This window comes from Crocodylus porosus, unplaced genomic scaffold (genome assembly GCF_001723895.1).
Source record: "Crocodylus porosus isolate Cpor-Errol unplaced genomic scaffold, CroPor_comp1, whole genome shotgun sequence".
Taxonomy (NCBI): Eukaryota; Metazoa; Chordata; order Crocodylia; family Crocodylidae; genus Crocodylus; species Crocodylus porosus.
In genome coordinates this window covers 30193286-30210659 of record NW_017728911.1, presented here as the reverse complement: position 1 = coordinate 30210659, position 17374 = coordinate 30193286, and the positions used below count along the sequence as shown (strand labels likewise).

Sequence of the window (17374 nt, the reverse complement as noted above, 5' to 3'; positions counted from 1 at the left end):
TTTAATATCACAACTGTCTTTTTATATAACTTGGCCTTTTAGCTTGGTTTCTGCATCTTTTTCATTGCAAAAGGCTTCTGTGGGCATTTGTCTATTTTGTGTACTTTATAGGTCAAGTTAATCTCTGATACCACTAAACTGACTTTGACTAGGCAGTATCAAAGGATGACCTGAGCTTGTTGGCTTTTCATATCTTTTTTTGTATGCCTTCTGGAAACTGGGTGTCAATTCTTTTCTCTGACTAAAATTGAAAATTAATTTCATATTCTCACCTTACTACATGGTAGAGATTAATTTCACGTCTCCCATTCTGCAAGCAGCTCAGTTGAGTTTGGTTGTCATCTTCCTTTTCTTGCCAAGAAAAGGCTTTATTCTTAGAAACTGAGAGAGCATCCCTCCAACACATACATATAGAACCAACCCCCCCCCCCCCCAAAATATATAGGACACATGTGTTGGTTGGTTGTTTCTGTGAAGGACACGTTTTACAAACAGTGCTTATGTGACCTACACAGAACTGAATTTTCACGTGACTTGCAAGTATTTTATTGCTGTACCCTGTACCTCAAATTTCCCATCTATAAAATGCAGGTATTACCAACTTCCTTTCTACAGTACTTTTCAGCAGTAGATCTTAGTGCCAAGCATTAATTTATCTCCTTTTGGTGTCGTTCTTTGAGTTGCATTGCTGCTGTCCTCTTCCTTACCTCATTCTCTAGCGCACCCAACTTTTCCCTCAACTTTGTTTTGCCTTCACTAGCCAGTTTCTTCTTCTGCCCTGTCCTGCAGGTCACATTTTTTCATGAGTGCCACTTCTTGTCCAGCAGTCTGCTCTCTGCCTCCTCCAGTTTTGCAGATGCCTGCAAATCTTGTGTGGTCTGTGCAGCCTTCTTTCTCCTCTCCTCCATCTCTTCAAATCCCCTTTTGAATTCCTCCTTCTATGTGAGTGGAGCATGTTGTGTCGGCTGTGCTTTATCTTCAAGGACTTGGCTCTCTTTCCAAATAGAACCTATTGCACAGGCCTGCTGCTTCAGGAGTCTCCCAAGTCCCTCAGACAAGTAAAGAATCAAAACTCAATCAGGCTTTGGGCTGGCAAGTGGGTGCGTGTGTGTAAAAGAAATTGGGAAACCATAAATCCAGCAGCTATTTAATAGGTATAAAGGGAAGCTACTTTAGAGATTAGTTCATATGAGAATTATTTTGGAATAAAATGGGGTGAGAATTGAAGGTGGGTTAACTATCCCAGAAGAACTCCACATAGGGGATTTAAAAAAATAATTGGAATAAGAAATGCTCACACCAAAAGCTGTTCCATAGAAATGTGGTGTTGTTTTTTTAATTGGCTATAATGGAATTGCTCCATTTGTAGATGCCCTTTAGATCAGAGGCAGGCAGTTATTTCCAGCAGAGCAGAGGTCTGCTTACTGAGTTTTGGCAAGTTGTCGAGGGTTGTATGGGGTTTGCATGGGGTAACCCCACCCCTTGACAGTGCCCCACCCCTTGGTTGCCATCTTGGGACCAGAAGTCCCACCCCCTAACCTTTGCCACCGGAAGTCCCTCCCCTTACCCCTAGAAATACTCCTTTCAGCAAGGGGTTTTGCCATCTCAGAACCAGAAAAACACCAAACTATATTCTAAAAATGAAGCATCTACAACATGCGTTTTTTTAATCGGATGAGTTGATTTTGTCCTCTACACGTAAACTACACAAATGCAGAGGGGATTGCACAGTAGCTTAAAATGAAGTCTGACTCTTGTACATTGAGGGAGCTGTGGGTATATGGGGGGTAGATAGGTGTGGCAGGGGTGGGTGTGGGGTGAGGGAGCACTTGGGTGTGCGTGTGGTTATGTAGGGTGTGGGTGACTATGGAGTTTGTTGGGGAGGTAGCTGGGTGTGTGAGGGGGTGTGAAGATGGGGGCAGTGCAAGGTGGGTGTATGTGTATGGTGGGGTGTGCTTTTGGGACTCACCCTATGAACACACATACACGCTGTGCTTCTCTCACTGCATGCACAGCCACCCCACTCTTCCGCTCCTGGCCCTGAGGTACCAGTGTGGCCCCATGCGGCCTGGGGCCATGTGATGCTGAAGCAGGTGTGTAGGGAAGCAGTGAAAGCCAGGGTGTGGGGCTGGCCTGGCTTTGCTCCTGAGTCCTGCTGGCTTTCCCTGGGTCCTACTGCCCCTGGCTCCTGTCATCTTTTGTAAATATTATCTTGGATAATATTTATCAAAGCTAGGAGCAGATAAATATTTTTCTATACTTTTTAAGTGTCCCTCAGGTCGGATAGAATGACCTGATGGGCTGGATCTGGCCCACAGGCTGTATTTTGCCGGCTCCTGCTTTAGATAGAGAATGCTTTATCTGACCGGGCAGGTGTAGGGTGGTAACGTGTGGGTGGCTGGCTCCTTTAAAAGAAACTTTAGGCATCTGTGTCTAGTTAGTTATCTAAGACCATTTTGTTTTTGTTTCCTTCTGTAATAATGTGTTCTAAAACCGCTTGAGAAGAAAAGGGGGAAATTGATAGGCTGCATTGCTGCCCTTTGATTTGCTAAGCTGGCTGATCCACTCCGTTCCCTGCGACATTCCAGGTCTCCTGGCAGTTCAGAATGTTACCCACTATTTAGTTAACCAGTACTAGATGCACCGGTGTTGTGTGTTGCTCTGTTGAGATGGAGGCCTTTGAAATGAGTGAAATCTCTCTATAGGTAAATTGTACAAAGAAACTTCACCCTTGCTGACTTCATATCGCGTCTCTAATATGGGTCTTGGTTTACATAATTAGTCATAGTCAGTCCTGGCTTGAATAAGCAAGCCAGTGCATTTCAATTAATGGTTATACTTTAAAAGATAGTACTGGAGATATGGAACAGTGCAGCGACATTTGTGTTCCAGTGACTATTGGATCGGTTTTGCCCAGTTTACAAATTACAGATGTCTTCTATAATAGTGGCTTTCAACCTGTGGTCTGCAGACCCCTGAGGGGATCACAGACTCCGTGCAAGGATGAAAAGATGACTATGATCAATCAAATGTATTTGAATATTCACACTTAAAGTTCAAAGGGATTTGCACCTCCATTCAACACTTTTTAGGGGTCCGCAAATGAAAAAAAGGTTGAAACCCACTTTTCTGTACCTAAGCTGCGGGCTGACAGGATAATTCTCCCTGCCTTCCACCAATTCACCAGTCATTAAAAATATTCTTTGATGAGCTTGCAAGTTAGTACTATGTTTTTATAGAAGTAATGGGATCGAGGGCTCCTTTGAGAAATCTGATTTCTTTGTGCGGCTCTAATTGGAATAAGAACTAAGGCATCTTCTCTTTAGTAAAATGAAGACAGCAGGTGTCTGAATACACAAGGACAGTGAAATGAAGCTGGCTTATACACAGTAGGAACTTGCTATCCTGCTCAAAAGGCCTTCTTCCTACCTCTCAGCAAAGACTTGGGAGCAGAAGCTATAATGTAGCCTCTTGTCAGCTTGCAAAATGTTGAACTGTGCAGTGTCACAATTTGGTATGCTGCACTTGTGCATATAAATGGACAAAACTGTCTTTTGTGATGCATGACTTGTGTGCATTATAGGTTAGGTGGATCAGTGGCTAATGGGGTTTCTTGCCATTACTGGTTTCTCCCCTTGTCATTGCTGTGATTGTAACTGCACTCCTAACTGCAGATACCCTCCAGAATATTGGTTCAGTCCACAGTGAATACGTGTTTATCTCTGTGTTGTTAGAGACCACTGAAGCTTGTCTCCCGTATAGCAAAAGAGAGTATATGTATGTTGGGCTTGGGTTTTGCTTGTACCAGCTAAAATGTGCATGGGAACAATCTTGGTTGTGGTAATCTGGGACACCCTGGTGACTTTGATTTAACTAATAAGATGCTATACGTTAATTATCTGAATCACTAACTGACTTTTCTCTCTGCTTACCTCTCTGAATTAATCTTTAGGACTAGGGACAGAAGTTGCATATAAACTGGTTTTAAGAGATTGGAAACTGCTTTCTATCTGTAACAGAACAGAAGCTTAGTACACACACACCGCTTTCAAAATGGCCCAAACCAGTTTAAGATAAACCTGGTTGGATGTGGTATCAGACTTAACTGATTCCAGTCAAACTGGTTTATGGAATTTCTATCCCAGATCTGTTTCTGGTTCAAGTCAACTCACAGTCCTCTAGCATCTCAGGATGCTTTACAGCCCTGGGCTGTACTGTCTGCTTCAGTGGAGCAGGGACTGCCTCACCCCTTTGCTCCTTTCTTGCCTGCGTCCGTCAGCCCATAGGGATGGAGGGGGGTGGGGGCAGAGGAACAGACCCCTCTAGCCAGAATCTCCACAGCATATGGGGAGAGGGAAAGCCCCTGTGGTGGTGGCTCTTGGATCCTTGCAACCTCCCCCATCCTCCGTCCCCCTTCCCAGCTGCCGATTTTTTTTTTTGCTTCAGCCACTGCCACAGGAGGGAGGGTGAAGAAGTGCTTTGGGCTGGATGCCTGCCCATCCAGCCCAGCATGGGGGCACCGTGGAGCCTTTGCCTTGGGGGGGGGGGGGCTACCCCCCACCCCAGCTGGGGCAGCCCCAGGGAACTGAGGGGAATTCTTCCCCTCCTGGACCCCAGGGCTGCTTGCCTGAGCTGCTGTAAGTCTCGGGGGTAGCTCGGAGCAGCCTTAGGAAGCAGAGGGAAGTTTTTCTGCTGCTCCTCAGCCAGTTGTGTCTGAGCTGCTGTGAGTTCGAGGCAGTGCTGTTTGCAGGGGAGTGGAAGAATTTCCCTCCTGTTCCCTGGGGCTGCTCCAAGCTATCTCTGAGACTTGCAGCAGCTCAGGCAAGCAGCCCTGGTGTTCGGGAGGGGAAGAATTCCCCTTGGGCTGCCCCGGGCTGAGAGACCCTGGGCTGGGGTGGGGGAAAGCCCCCAAGACGGGGGGCTCAGCTGTGCCGCCATGCTGGGAGGACAACATCTCCCTTCCTCCTGGGGCAGTGCCTGAAGCAGTCGGGAGGTGGGAAGGGGGAGAGGGGGAGCTCCCCTTTAGCTCCCCAGGGCTGGGGAAGCCTTCCAAGGGGGAGGCTTCTCCAAGGTGGGCTAGCACCCAGACAGGGGGCTCCTCAACCCGCTGTGGGGGGACAGCAGGATTTTGGGGGCATGTGCTGGGCCATGGCCATCAGGCTGGAAGTCCTTCTGTGGCACCCCACACCTAATGGCCTGGGTCAGTGCAGGCCCCCCCTGCCTTTCCCAGTTGAAAATTGAATGTCAGTGCAGTTGGTTTTCAGTTTAATCTACACAGCTTGGAGGAAGCTGCCTAGATTGAATCGCTTCTGCCTCGGGCTTCGTGACTGTCCGTACTTAGCCTATGTGAAGACTCTGACTTCCTTGTTTTTTTCAATGATCCTCTGCCTGTGCATTTGAATGGACCAGAGTAAGTGCTGTGGGTGGGAAGTGTGTGTGGGTGGGGAGGGGAATTGTGCCCCAGAGCAGTAGACTTGAGGGAAGAACAGATGGGCATCAGCTTCAGTTCCAGCTTGAGGTTTTGGTGAAGGCTTCCTTGGAGAAAGTTTGAATTCCCTTAGTCCTGGCCACTGGGGTTCTTTAAGCATCTCCAAGCTCCCTGGCTGCAAGGGCTTGCATACAGTCTGCACTCGTCCTCCTGCTGGATTTCCTCCTCGAATAAATGTAGCCTGTAATTGTAAGCATTTCACTTGGAACAAAGCATCTTTCACATGGATATAATTAAGTCTCTTTATTAAAGTGGGCGGGGGCAGAGAGGTTGTCTTCCCCATCTGCATGCCTGTTGGAGCAGTAGAGGAAAAAGGAGCCGTTTGGTTGGTCCCCTCTTTGGCATGTTCCTCTCAAAACTTGAAGCTTTGCGTGTTAATGGCAACGCCCATCCTCTCGCTGACCAATTGCTAGCCAGGCATTCAAATTAGCCTGTTCCACTTCAGCTGTCCCTGGGGTGCAGGACGTGTAGGAAGGAACCTCTGCCAATACCCCCATAATGATTACGCATTTCTCTCTTTCAGGACTCGTGTACTGCTTTCTGCTCTGATACTCTGTGCTTGATTCGGAGATTTTGGGAGGAGCCGCTGGAGCGTGCGCACTGCTACATGCAGTCACAGTAAGGTTAAACATTGTTGATCTGCAATGAGTAGATAATAGCTGAGGTTGCCTGTTTTTTAAAGCTGTTTCCTGGACTTATCTGTTGATAAGTAGTCAAGGTGCTGATATCAACTCATGCTTTATAAACTGGCTGAATGCAGGCTATGGTATAACTTTTTTACTCTGTCAGCTGTATGTGTCATAATAACAAAACAAGGTCAGGGCTGTTGCATTGAAAGGGAATAATGACAGGCATAGGTGTAGGGGATTCATAAAGGTACCCAAACAGAATAAAATAACAGCTTGATGGAGCACGGCATATTGTGTGTTCAGTATCTGTTTCATAAGTAAGCTCAGCTCTAGAGTTGCGAGGTCTAAAATTTCCCACTGTATCAAACAAGGAAAGGCGTTTCACTCTCCACAGGTGGGGTTGTTCTCAAACATGCTTAAAAGCATTGATACCTGGGATTTCCCTGACACAGCTATTTTATACCAGTCATTGCAAGGTTGTTGTCCTGAACCAAGGCTCACGTTTTTCTCCAACTCGTATGTCTCCCAGAGCAAAGCGCACTGCTCCTGTAACACATTCATCACTTTCTAGTTTGGTACCACCACCAGGCCCACTCCCTCCCTGTAAGAGGCTCTTATCATTGGAGCCAGCTTGTGACTCTCCTGCGTGTCAGTCCCCTTAGTCTAGGTAATGACTGACGGGTCTTACCTCTGTAGTTCACCTATGCACACTCCTCAATGCAAACCCCATCTAGTGCCCTTTGTGAGCAGTCTGGTAGTCTAGACCCTGGAGTCAGTGCTCCAGCCTTCCTGTATCCCCCAGTTTTAGACGCATTTCCCCCAGAGTACGTACGGATGGCAGGGGGAACTTTGAATAAGTCCCTAAGTCTTCTGTGTAGTGCAGCACATTGCTTTTGTGTTCAGAAACCTACCTTTTGAAGGTATCAACCTTGAAGTCACTGCAGCGCAGTGAATTTTCACTAAGGATTTTCAAGCGTCAGAAGTCCTAAAGCCCGCTTTTACTCTTTGTAGAAAACTTGAACCTCCTGTGAGTAGAAGGGATGCCCACCAAATGTACCTATCCTCTCTAGGGTCAAACTTAGTTCTTTCCTGGAGTTTGACTTCACTGTTAAGTCCTCTAATGCCTTGACAGCTAAGCTTACGTTTTCTCACCCAGATGTGCTCTTTCTGCTGGAAATGTTTGTGCAAGGCTCTTTTTAATCAGGGAGGGTCAACCCGCCTCCTTATGTACCTTGGAGGAGCTAAGTCCTCGTTCTTGTCATAGTGCATCAGTGGACTTGGCTCAGCGGCTTTATGACGTCTCTCCTGCTGACAGTTTCAGTTGACAAAAGGGTCCTGCATCAGTATGTCAGGGTGATGGATCATGCCATCCTCCCACACCCTATGACGAGCTACAGCTTAAAGCTGTGCTAATTGTTTTCCTGAAAGAAAGAAAAGAGCAATTGTATAACTTGCAGTCCTAGTTAGTAAGAGGGAGCAACAAACCTTCCAACATACTGTCCTCTCAGTTGCACTGATTATTTTGGACTGGATTTCTGTGTATTTTTACTCTCTCTTTGGGGAAGTCAGTGCAGTTGATGGGGGGACTGGATTCCTTCAATAAAGCAGATGCTTTATTGTCAGTATTTTGGAAGGATTTCTGACTTAATGGAATCCACCCATTCTCTCAGTATACTTTTGAATATGCAAAACCTGCTAGCCTTGAGCAAAAAGCTGTGAGTGCTGTCTTTGGAAACGAGACCTTTTCAGCGCTTCTCCAGCTCTGCAGAAAGAGAGAGAACCGCAGTGCCCGCCCCCCCCCCCCCCCCAACACTGAGAACTTATCACACCCTCTCTTCCTGCGTCTAACCTGTTTTACCCTGTGCAGTGCCTCAGATTTTCCATGGTCCTACCCAAGAAAACTAGTGCTTTGAAAACTGTGTGTATAACAATTTTTGGTCCAAATTATTTGGCATAGCTGAACCTTAGCAGCAGCTGGATGGATTAATCATAAGCTGCTGTTAGTCTGGGGAGACAAGCATTTATTATTGTAATTATTTTAATTTAATTTTCCCTTTTGGACAGTGGAGGCACAAGAACAGTATGCATATTTTAGCTCTTGATAGTCTTTTGAGTAAGAAATAAATCCTTAGCCTTGGCATCTAATTTAAAAAGAGAGAATTCCTTTGAAGGCATGCATGGCTGAAAACCTGGCTTTGTAGTTCACCCTGAACCCCTGATACCCCACCCAGTGTGGCCATGTGCATACAAGAGGCTTATGTCTTCTGTCCCATAAGAGAATCAATATAGAAACGACAGAGACTGGAGTCCCTAAATTCCCGTTGCGCTGTATTCGCAAGAAAAAAACTATTGGGTCTGTTTTAGCTGCCAGTATAGTCTGCTCCCAGACAGGCTTTAGAAGATTATTATTGTTTCTGGCGTGCAGCAAGCCTGGGGTTTTTACTGTGTTCATTGTTCTGAAGCAAATGGGAGTCTCTTCCTAAGAGAGTGACTCAGCAAGGGGGTATAATGCAAATTCCTGATGCTGTCTGTTGCCATCTTCCTGCGCTCCATAGTGCCTGCGTGCAGGCTGCAGGGAAACCTCTCACCTGATGGCTTTCTCCCAGGAAACAGCAGTCCCAACACTTAAGATTGTCTGGGTGTGCCTCCTCCATGCAGAGTGTAGAGGCAGCTGAACTTGCATTCTCCATGCCCTTTTTCTTTTTTTGACTTCCTTTTTCCCCCTCCCCAAACTGTACTTCTAAGGCAGAAAGTGTTTTAATTTCATTTGTGATTCAGTAGCCGATTCACAAAGTTTACATTTCTATATGGAAACCTTAAAAATAGCCATCCAGGGCTACAGCAAGGACCACCCGTACACTGAAAATGAATTCTGCGTTAGACTGCACTGGCAGGAGTTCCCTGTGTGGCCAGCTCGGCACACTGTTGGCTTCTCAGCTCTGTACGGTTTCTGCTGTGATCTCAGTGTTTTAAAGTTGTTTTGTTGGGCGGGGGGAGAACCTCCTTGTCTTAGATCTGTGAACAGGTTTTGAGGGGGAGGGGAAGGGCTGTGGCTTCAGCTCCAACCCTGAGCTTGGGGTCAGCCTTGCCCCATCCTCCCAGCCTCTAATCCATGCTTCTGCCTCCCCCTGCCCCTGCTGCTGACCTTCTCATCACAGCTCCAGCTCTTGCTGGGGCCCTGCTGCAGCGCAGAGCACGTGCTGGATCCAGGCCCCTGCCGAGGCAGGCAGTGGCAGCTGTCCCCAGCTTCAGTGTTGGGGCCAGAGCTGCTATCACCGCAGCTGCTGCCACGTGGATGAGTGGGGGCCGAACCCAGCATGTGCTTTGTGCTGCAGACTGGATTGGGCCTGAGTCGGAGCTGGAGCTGTGACAGGGAGGTAAGTACCAGAGAAGAGGGAGGCGGTGGTGGGGGTCATGGCAGGGGGCAGGCCGAAGAGAGGGGCAAATGGTTGGGGGTGCAGGTGTCAGGGGCTGCAGGTACTGCAGGGAGGGCAGGTGCCTGGAGCAGGTGGAAGGCAGGGCAAGTGGTAGGATGGCCAAGCAGGGGGGCAGGTGCCAGGTGGGCAAGAGGTGGGAGGGATGGGTAGTGAGGTGCAGGGGTCAGCCCACTTGACTCCCCTGCTTGCCCTGTTACACTGGTGGTTGGGACTAAATTAAGAAGACAAGTCTCCAAAATTAGGTTCTATACACGGAGAATTGTGGCATATAGATGCATTTTCCCTGTCTATAATTTGAAGTAGTCTTGGATTCAGGTAAATATGGTACATTCTCTAGGTTGGATTTGTTAAACTTGATCTTAACTGAAGTTTAACTGGAACATACCTGTGTTACTGGAGCAGCATTGGAGCTCTGGCTGGTGCTCTAGTACATCTGTCAGCATTTTTTCTAGGCTGTAAATGTGTAATCTGGGAGGGGGGTTGACCAGCCTGCCCTGAACAAACTATCCAAGTAGAGTGGTTATTTTCTGTGGCTGCTTATATAGATGAGATGGAAAGCATTTTTTAAAAGACTGCATGGCCTCCATTTTCTCTGCCTGTGTCTCAACAGCAAAATGTGGGCTTTCTTATCAGGAATTTCCCATTTTGATGGAATTGCATCCCACAGAGGATTTCTGAAAGGGTGGGGATGTATCAGATGTTTTTTTTAGAGGGCAGGTCATTTCTCTTTCCCTGTTTTTATACTTTGTCTGTCTTTAACTGCATGTCTGGCGTCTCTGTTGGCACCATGCATATACTGCATGTACAGTTAAAACAAGGAACAGTGAGCAAATTCTTTCCTATGCCCTGACGCACAAAACTATGCTGTTTGTAGGGGCGAATGGAATCCCTTATGTTTTCTGACCTCTTTGTATTTCTTGGTCTTTTGGCGAGGAACAGTTTCCTTCTCCATTGGCATTTGAGTGGAGCTCCACGTTGAGGATTTTAAGGTTGCCACAAATGAGGCTTGCTCTCTCTTCTGCGAAGGAAGTGCCGTAGAGTTGATAGATTTCTATGTCCTATTAAAACTGCTAGAGTGGTTGTCATTCAGGCCCCAGAAGGTGCTGCCTTCTCTCCCCAGGTTGAGCAGGAATTACTGGAGCACCTTAGGGGGGCGCAAAGGAACTTTTTGGAACTCCCTAAGGGATGTGGGTTGTTCTTTGAAGGGACTTGGTACTTGTGGCCTTCTGGGTCTGGTTCTGCAACATCCTGTTGACCTGCAACAAACACACACTGCTTTGTGCTGAAGAATCCCTGCCGTGTGTTTGTCTTTGAGCCTATTTCCTTGGTTTGCTAGGGTCTGATGGATCACCAGAGTTATGGTTTCGTTTACCCTTTGGAGTGAGTGAAAGGGAACAATAAAGGTGGAGCATCTCTTGCTTTTGGACAGCTGACATTTTTGTGTAGAAGTGGTTGAATGGAGCTAACACAAGCAGTCCGAGGGAGGGACCCCAGGCCAGACACCTTCCCTAAATACCACTGTCCACATATGTGGAACAAGTCCTAGGAGAGGTAAGCCTTAGAGACCAGAAGCTTTTCCAGTGTAACAAAATCAAGGGGAAGGTGCACAGTCTATGGCAGTGGTTCTCAACTTTTTTAAGACTTGAGGCACCCTCTGGAAAATGCCAACTCTTAGTTTTCACTTGCTTTTTGACTGCAGGAAAAAAAAGAGCAGTTCTTCTGTTACAGAGAACTGAGGAAGACCACAACCGGTTAGAATGCTTTTAACACTTTGGATTCCTTTCTGAAACCTCTGGGTTTATCTTGTGAATGACGTTTATACTCCAAAGAGCGCTAGCATTGCGCAGCATCCTGAGGCACTCTTGAAAGCATCTAAAGGTATCCCTTGGCTTCCTAGTTGAGACTCACTGGTCTATGGGATGTGGAGTCTGAAAAGAGAAAGATGATGTGCATAGAAGCTAGGGTTTATGGAGGTGGTGTGGTTGATATAAGGTCTTGGAGAGAATATGGAGATGGCATGACATTTTCAACTCTACTAGCCAAAGCCAGGTATGCAGAATGGGTGCACGGGCTTGCTGGAATATACATTTGCAACATGCATGGTAATTGGATCACATGTGTGAAAATGATAGGCACTATCAAATGACATGTCTGTGGGGCACCAATGTAGTGCTTCCATGTGAGGTGCAGCGTGCACTCCAGATTTGTTCTTCACTCTCAGCTTGAAGCCCAGGGCGGAGGGAGGAAGTTGGGAGCGGGTCCCTGTTTATTTTGGAACCTTATCTTTTCATTCACTCCTGGTAGCCATAAATCAGAGCAAGTGCCAGTACTGCTGAATGCCTATACTTAAAATACCACCTCATTCCAAGTCTGTGCAGTATCAAGACTGAGCTGGAGTCTGGGCCACCTGGGATGGCCTGAGTTTTTAGACTCAATAGTTAAAGAAACATTCCCAGTGCCACTGTCTGTCAGATGGTGCATGGACTGCTGTGTGAATGGCTGCTTTCCGGCTGAAAGGATCGTTATCCTGTTATCTGTATGGCTTTTGCATTAGACAATGCAAGACCCTCCCCCCCCCTTTTTTTTATATGAAATAACAAGTATGTCCTAGAGCCTGGACAGTCCAAACACAATTGGCTACAGTTTTTTCCAAAAAAGGCTTGCGAATTTGTAAAGCCTCAGTTCTTGGATGACACTTTATGAAGGACCTAGACTTTTGGCAGCAATTGTGACCTTTCCTATGAAAACCAGGACCCTTTGAGAGATCACCCCAAAGCAGTGGTGGCTCTTACAAATTCAGGACAATTATCATTGTGGACTCTAGATCTTTAGCAGAGGTCTTCAGATGACTAGACTGGCTGCTAATGGATTTGCAGCTAGGGGATAGCTGCCTTGCACAGAGATGAGGCAGAAACAGCTGCTTCACAACTTGCTTGATTAAATTTGGATGCCTGAGTAGAGGCACATACTTTCATGAGCACAGGGAGTGCATTTGTTGCACTCCCATTCATTTAAGCCAAATGTTAGTTTCTAACTTTTCTGTAGGCCTGATGAGAAAAATCAGACTGAAATGTTTCTTTTGTCAGTTAGGGCAGGATAGCTCTTCCTCGGTTGTTTGATGTATTCTGCAAATAGATACTTCATAGCCTGTCAAATCTGTAGTGTCTGTGTTGAGTACAGTCGCATTAGTTAAAGCATCTGTCTTTGAAAACATTTATCACTTGTCACAGTGGGTATTTAAAAGCAGAAATAGGTAAGTGAGGGACAAGATAATGCCTTACAGCTGGTGAATCCATCAGTAGAACATCATAATGTAGCACAGGACATAGGCTGTGTTGTCCTGGATTTTATGGACACCCTGCCCTATTACAGACCATGCACATTTTTTAAAAAGCCAGTCTTTGTGTTACACAAATAGATCTGGATTCAGGAAAGAGGCTTATGACAAGATGAGATCAGTTGGTATAATTAGAGCCAGCTGATAATCCTTTTTTACTCTCTAGTTTCGTTTACAGTACTTCTGTTTACTCAAAGTTGGGCACATGGGCTTTGGAACGGTGAGTGCTGGCGTTTGGATTCTGGCTCTTGAGACTCCTTTTTCCAGAGAGGGGAGGGTGTGGGGAGAGAAGCCACCAGCTCGGTGCATTTGCAGACGGGGACTGCTGCTTCCCTCTCCTAGGTGTGGGGAGCGTTGGCTTTATTAACAGTAGCCGCTGTTTGATCTGCCTCCAGCATTTCGGTTGGAAAGTGAGTAATCGCTTAATGATTTTAACAATTTTGCAACTGGAATGTTGCAGAAGGAAGAATGGAAAAGCATGTGCGTGGTGGGGGGACTCTTTTTTCAGGCTGGAAGCTCGAGTGCGACTTGCTGTTTTCTTTCAATTGTTCTTTTTTGTTTCTGTTGCATGCACAGGTTGTTCTGGTGTGTTGTTTTGTTTTTTTTCTCCTGAGCAGCACAAGAATGTGGTTGGTACAAGCTAGATTTTCTTCACTATGTCTTTAGAAGCTGGGAAACTCCTCACAACCTCTGGACTGCGTGTAGCTGTTCTGGTCACCTGCCAGCCTAGGATGCTCCTGGGATGGAGCTGCTAATTGCTGCTCCTCCCACGGAGGAAAATGTACCCATTAGGAAGCTGGCAGCCAACAGCACAGGCAGGAGTGGGCATGTGCCTCATGACCCAGCTTAAAGAGATAATTTGGTTTCACTGGCCAGATAGATGCATAAGTTGAGGTTCCCTGGTCTCTCCAATGTAGTGGTGTCAGCATTTCCGGCCTTGTTGTGGTGCTGAGGAATCTAGCAGCAGCGCTATCTTCTGCTAGGATTTCCCCATACATACTACAGCCCAAAAATGGTGCTGAGGAATAGGCTGACAATCACAAGTGACTTGTCTTAGCTGTGCCAATCCAAAGTTTTACAGACTTAAGTGGTGAAGGATGGTTCAGCAGCATACCTTTTAGCCTGGGACTCGGAAGGAAGGTCCGTCTGAGCCTAGTAGCCCTTTGGGTTAGCATGGTTAAGGCATACTGATATCTTAGCCAGGAGCAGGCAAGGGAGGGATGTGGTCAGCATCACATCCAGCTGTCATGGTCTCCCCAGCCTGAATAACCAGGCACCACCCTCTTTGGTGGCCTTTACACAAGCCTAGTGCAGTACTTTAACTCACATGTTCAGAGCCAAGATGCAGCACCGTAATAACTCTGCCAGCAGGCCCTGTGGGACTTGGGACACCTGAGTTCAGTTGTCTGCTCCAGCACTGACTACCTATATGAATTTGGGACAGTTACTCGCTAGTTTTGTCTCATTTCCCCACCTGAAAATAATATAATGTCGTTGCCATACATCACATTAAGAAGAATCCTAGCGAGATTTGTGCAGTATTCCCACCCCAGCGGCAGGTTGCTTAGATGGCACCCCAGGATTAACTGTCAGCTATTGTCAGAAGGTCAGTGAAGGGGGGACAAAGGCCTTTCCATGCGTTAATGAAGGTGTAATATGGCATGTAAGGTAGCAGGAAAGACGAAGGTCTGTTTAACACACAGTGGGCACATCTACATGGTCATTGGTGTGCCTTTGCTACTGCGCATTGAGTTTAGTACAGATTTCCCTCCCTTTATGCTGTACATGCATTCCTGGAAAATGGCGGATAACTCAAATTTGCATAAAGGGAACCCATTTTACAACGTAGCAAATAAGGATGCCTCCCAAGACCTTGACTGTGCTGACCCCCAGGCCTATTTCTACCACTTTTACAAGACAATTTTGGTACTCACTGACAATAAACACAAGCACAGGGCACTGCCATAATGGGGATGGCACCTACAGAAACACGTGTTGCAGACAACGCGTGAGGAGCACAGATGCACACAGAAGACTATATTTTGGTGCGCGTCACTCCTGCAACGCACCCCCCGAGCAGCTGACTGCCGGCTTCCATCACATCAATGTCATAAAAGTGAATTTACCTTGCATATAATGAATTTTGGTATAAAAAGGGTCATCACATTAAAGATTAGCTCTGCTGCACATTAGCACAGTTTTTCCTGTGACGTGCTCATGCATAGCAGAACGCTCCTCTGTGCATTAAGGCGTCTTGTGTAGACGTGCCCACAGACTCCTCCGTTTCAAGGGGAGTTTCATTGTTTTTGGGGGTGAACTGGAATTTGGAGGACAAGGAACCTGCTGGAGGTTAAAGATTTAATTGAGACACGGCCAGCCTGGACCTGGTTGGTTCCATGCAGCTTCATGCGCTGTGCTTTAGTGGGGGCGCTTCGAGTACGCCCATGAAACCAGGCCAGGTTTCAGTCTGGTAACAAAGCACTTTCAGTTCTGAGTTCCAGGGAGGTGAAGTGTACAAAGCAAGTTAATCTGTATCCAGAGTGTTTTTATTAAATTATCAGTCAATGAAATCAGTGACTCTGTTGGCTTTTGTTTCCTATTGTGTCTTTTTCTTTCCCCCCTTCTTGGTGTGGTTTAATAACCAGGATAACCTGATCTGTTAAGATTGTTGCTGTAGTAGCTAGCTGCTTGAATCCCATTTGTTGGGCTGCCGTGCCTCAAGGGCAAGGATCTGGGGTTTCCAGCTATCAGAAAGAGGCTGCTTTTCGAGTACCAGTGTATCTTTTCAAGTTAAAGGGGTTCCCTCTCTTTTCAGCTGTGTTGGGATGGGAAATCGCAACATTTAATTTGTATCATCCCCTTCCTTTCCCCTTAACACCATATTAGTTTCTCCTAACTCTAGCCATCCTCCAAATATGAAGCTTGCTCTGTTGAATTACCTCTGCTATGCTCTCAAGTTAGTGCACGGGGACCTTAAATCTTCAGGTCCCAGTTCCCCAGAAGAGTCTTATGTTGGCTGCGGCTGAACAAAGACCCTTGCGTTTGCGCTGAAATGGCAGCGTGTGGTTCCGGTTGCCTTGGACAGGACACAGCTGGGGAGCCGGCATCACCTGTGGAAATGCTGCACTTGGACCATTTTTAGAAGCAGCCCATTGAACAGGAAACCATAAGCCTCAGCAAGTTCTTTAAACACTCAAGGTCATAAACAAATGTCTGTCTCTTGTCTTTCTTGTCAAGTTCTAAACTTGGCAAATCAGCCGTGATTTTATCAAAAAGCTGCCATTTTAAAACTTAACATTTTTAAAGGGCCAGCACTTACTTTCCTAATTCTCCCCTTCTTTTCACATGGCATCCAGAAACTTGTCATGGGAGCTTTTATTTTATACTCTTTTATTTCTTTGCAAAATCTCCCCTTGAAATATTTTGCCACTGTGTCTCTAATATCCTGTCTAGTCTCTGACCAGATGTTGCAGAGGAGCATGCAAAGCCCATACAATGGTCAATTAAACATTACCATGGCTATGGGGAAGCATCTTCTTAACCTCATGCAATTAGTGGTTGACTTCTGTCTTGGAGCATGTGGGCCGAGCTATCTAAATATTTATCCTAACTGGTATAACAGCAACTATCTTCTCACTTGAGAAGCAAAGGGTTTAAACTACAGCAAAGCAGATTTATGTTAAATATAAATATAAAGAAAACTTCTCTACTGGCAAAGTAGAAAGCTGTGCTGGGAAGCTGTGCAAGCTCCTCCGTTGAAGATTTTAAGGAATATATTGGATAGGAATTTTCTTGAGCATAGCATGGGCATGCTACATCCTGCATTTGTGTGGGGGCTTTGAACTGGATGGCCATTCCACCCTTTGGACTCTGAGTCATGCAAATATCTAATCCCGTCTGTAATAGAGAGTGCTAATGTCCTTGCTTCTGTAGCATATTTTGGCAATGAGTTGCACAGGTTGCCTCTCTCTGCATGCAGAACGTTTTTCATAGATTTCATAGACATTAGGGCTGGAAAGGACCTTGGAAGATCGAGTCCAGCCTCCTGCCCCAGGGGCAGGAAGTCAGCTGGGGTCACAGAATGCCAGCAAGATAAACATCCAATTGACTCTTAAAGGAATCCAGAGTAGGTGCTTGCACCACCTTTGGCGGCAGTCTGTTCTAGGCCTTGGGGGCTCGGACTATAAAGACGTTCTTCCTTATGTCCAGCTTGAAACGGTCTTGGAGAAGTTTGTAACTGTTGGACCTTGTCATCCCATGGAGCGCTCTGGTGAACAGGCATTCCCCCAGATCCCGATGTACACCTCTTATATCTTTGTAGGTAGCCACCAGGTCCCCCCTGAGCCTGCGCTTTTTTCCAGGCTATAGATTGTACAGAAAGGACAGGGTGGGGAAAAAGGGGGGAGGGGTTGCGCTGTATGTCAAGGAGCAATATACATCAACCCTCATCAAGACAGAATCAAAGGATGAGGAAGTAGAAGGA

At 46.5% G+C, this 17374-nt stretch overlaps 1 protein-coding gene across 4 annotated transcripts in view; it reads left to right on the top strand.

Moving 5' to 3' along the window:
- Positions 1–5515: 5515 nt before the first annotated feature.
- The window catches only part of AKAP13 (A-kinase anchoring protein 13), a 243484-nt gene continuing 231625 nt past the window's right edge, over positions 5516–17374 (top strand). For all 4 annotated transcript variants that reach the window (XM_019533755.1, XM_019533754.1, XM_019533753.1 and 1 more), the window contains exon 1: positions 5516–6106. In XM_019533755.1, the coding sequence (XP_019389300.1) occupies position 6106 (1 nt within the window). In that variant the 5' untranslated portion in view covers positions 5516–6105. The remainder of the gene's footprint in view (positions 6107–17374) is intronic.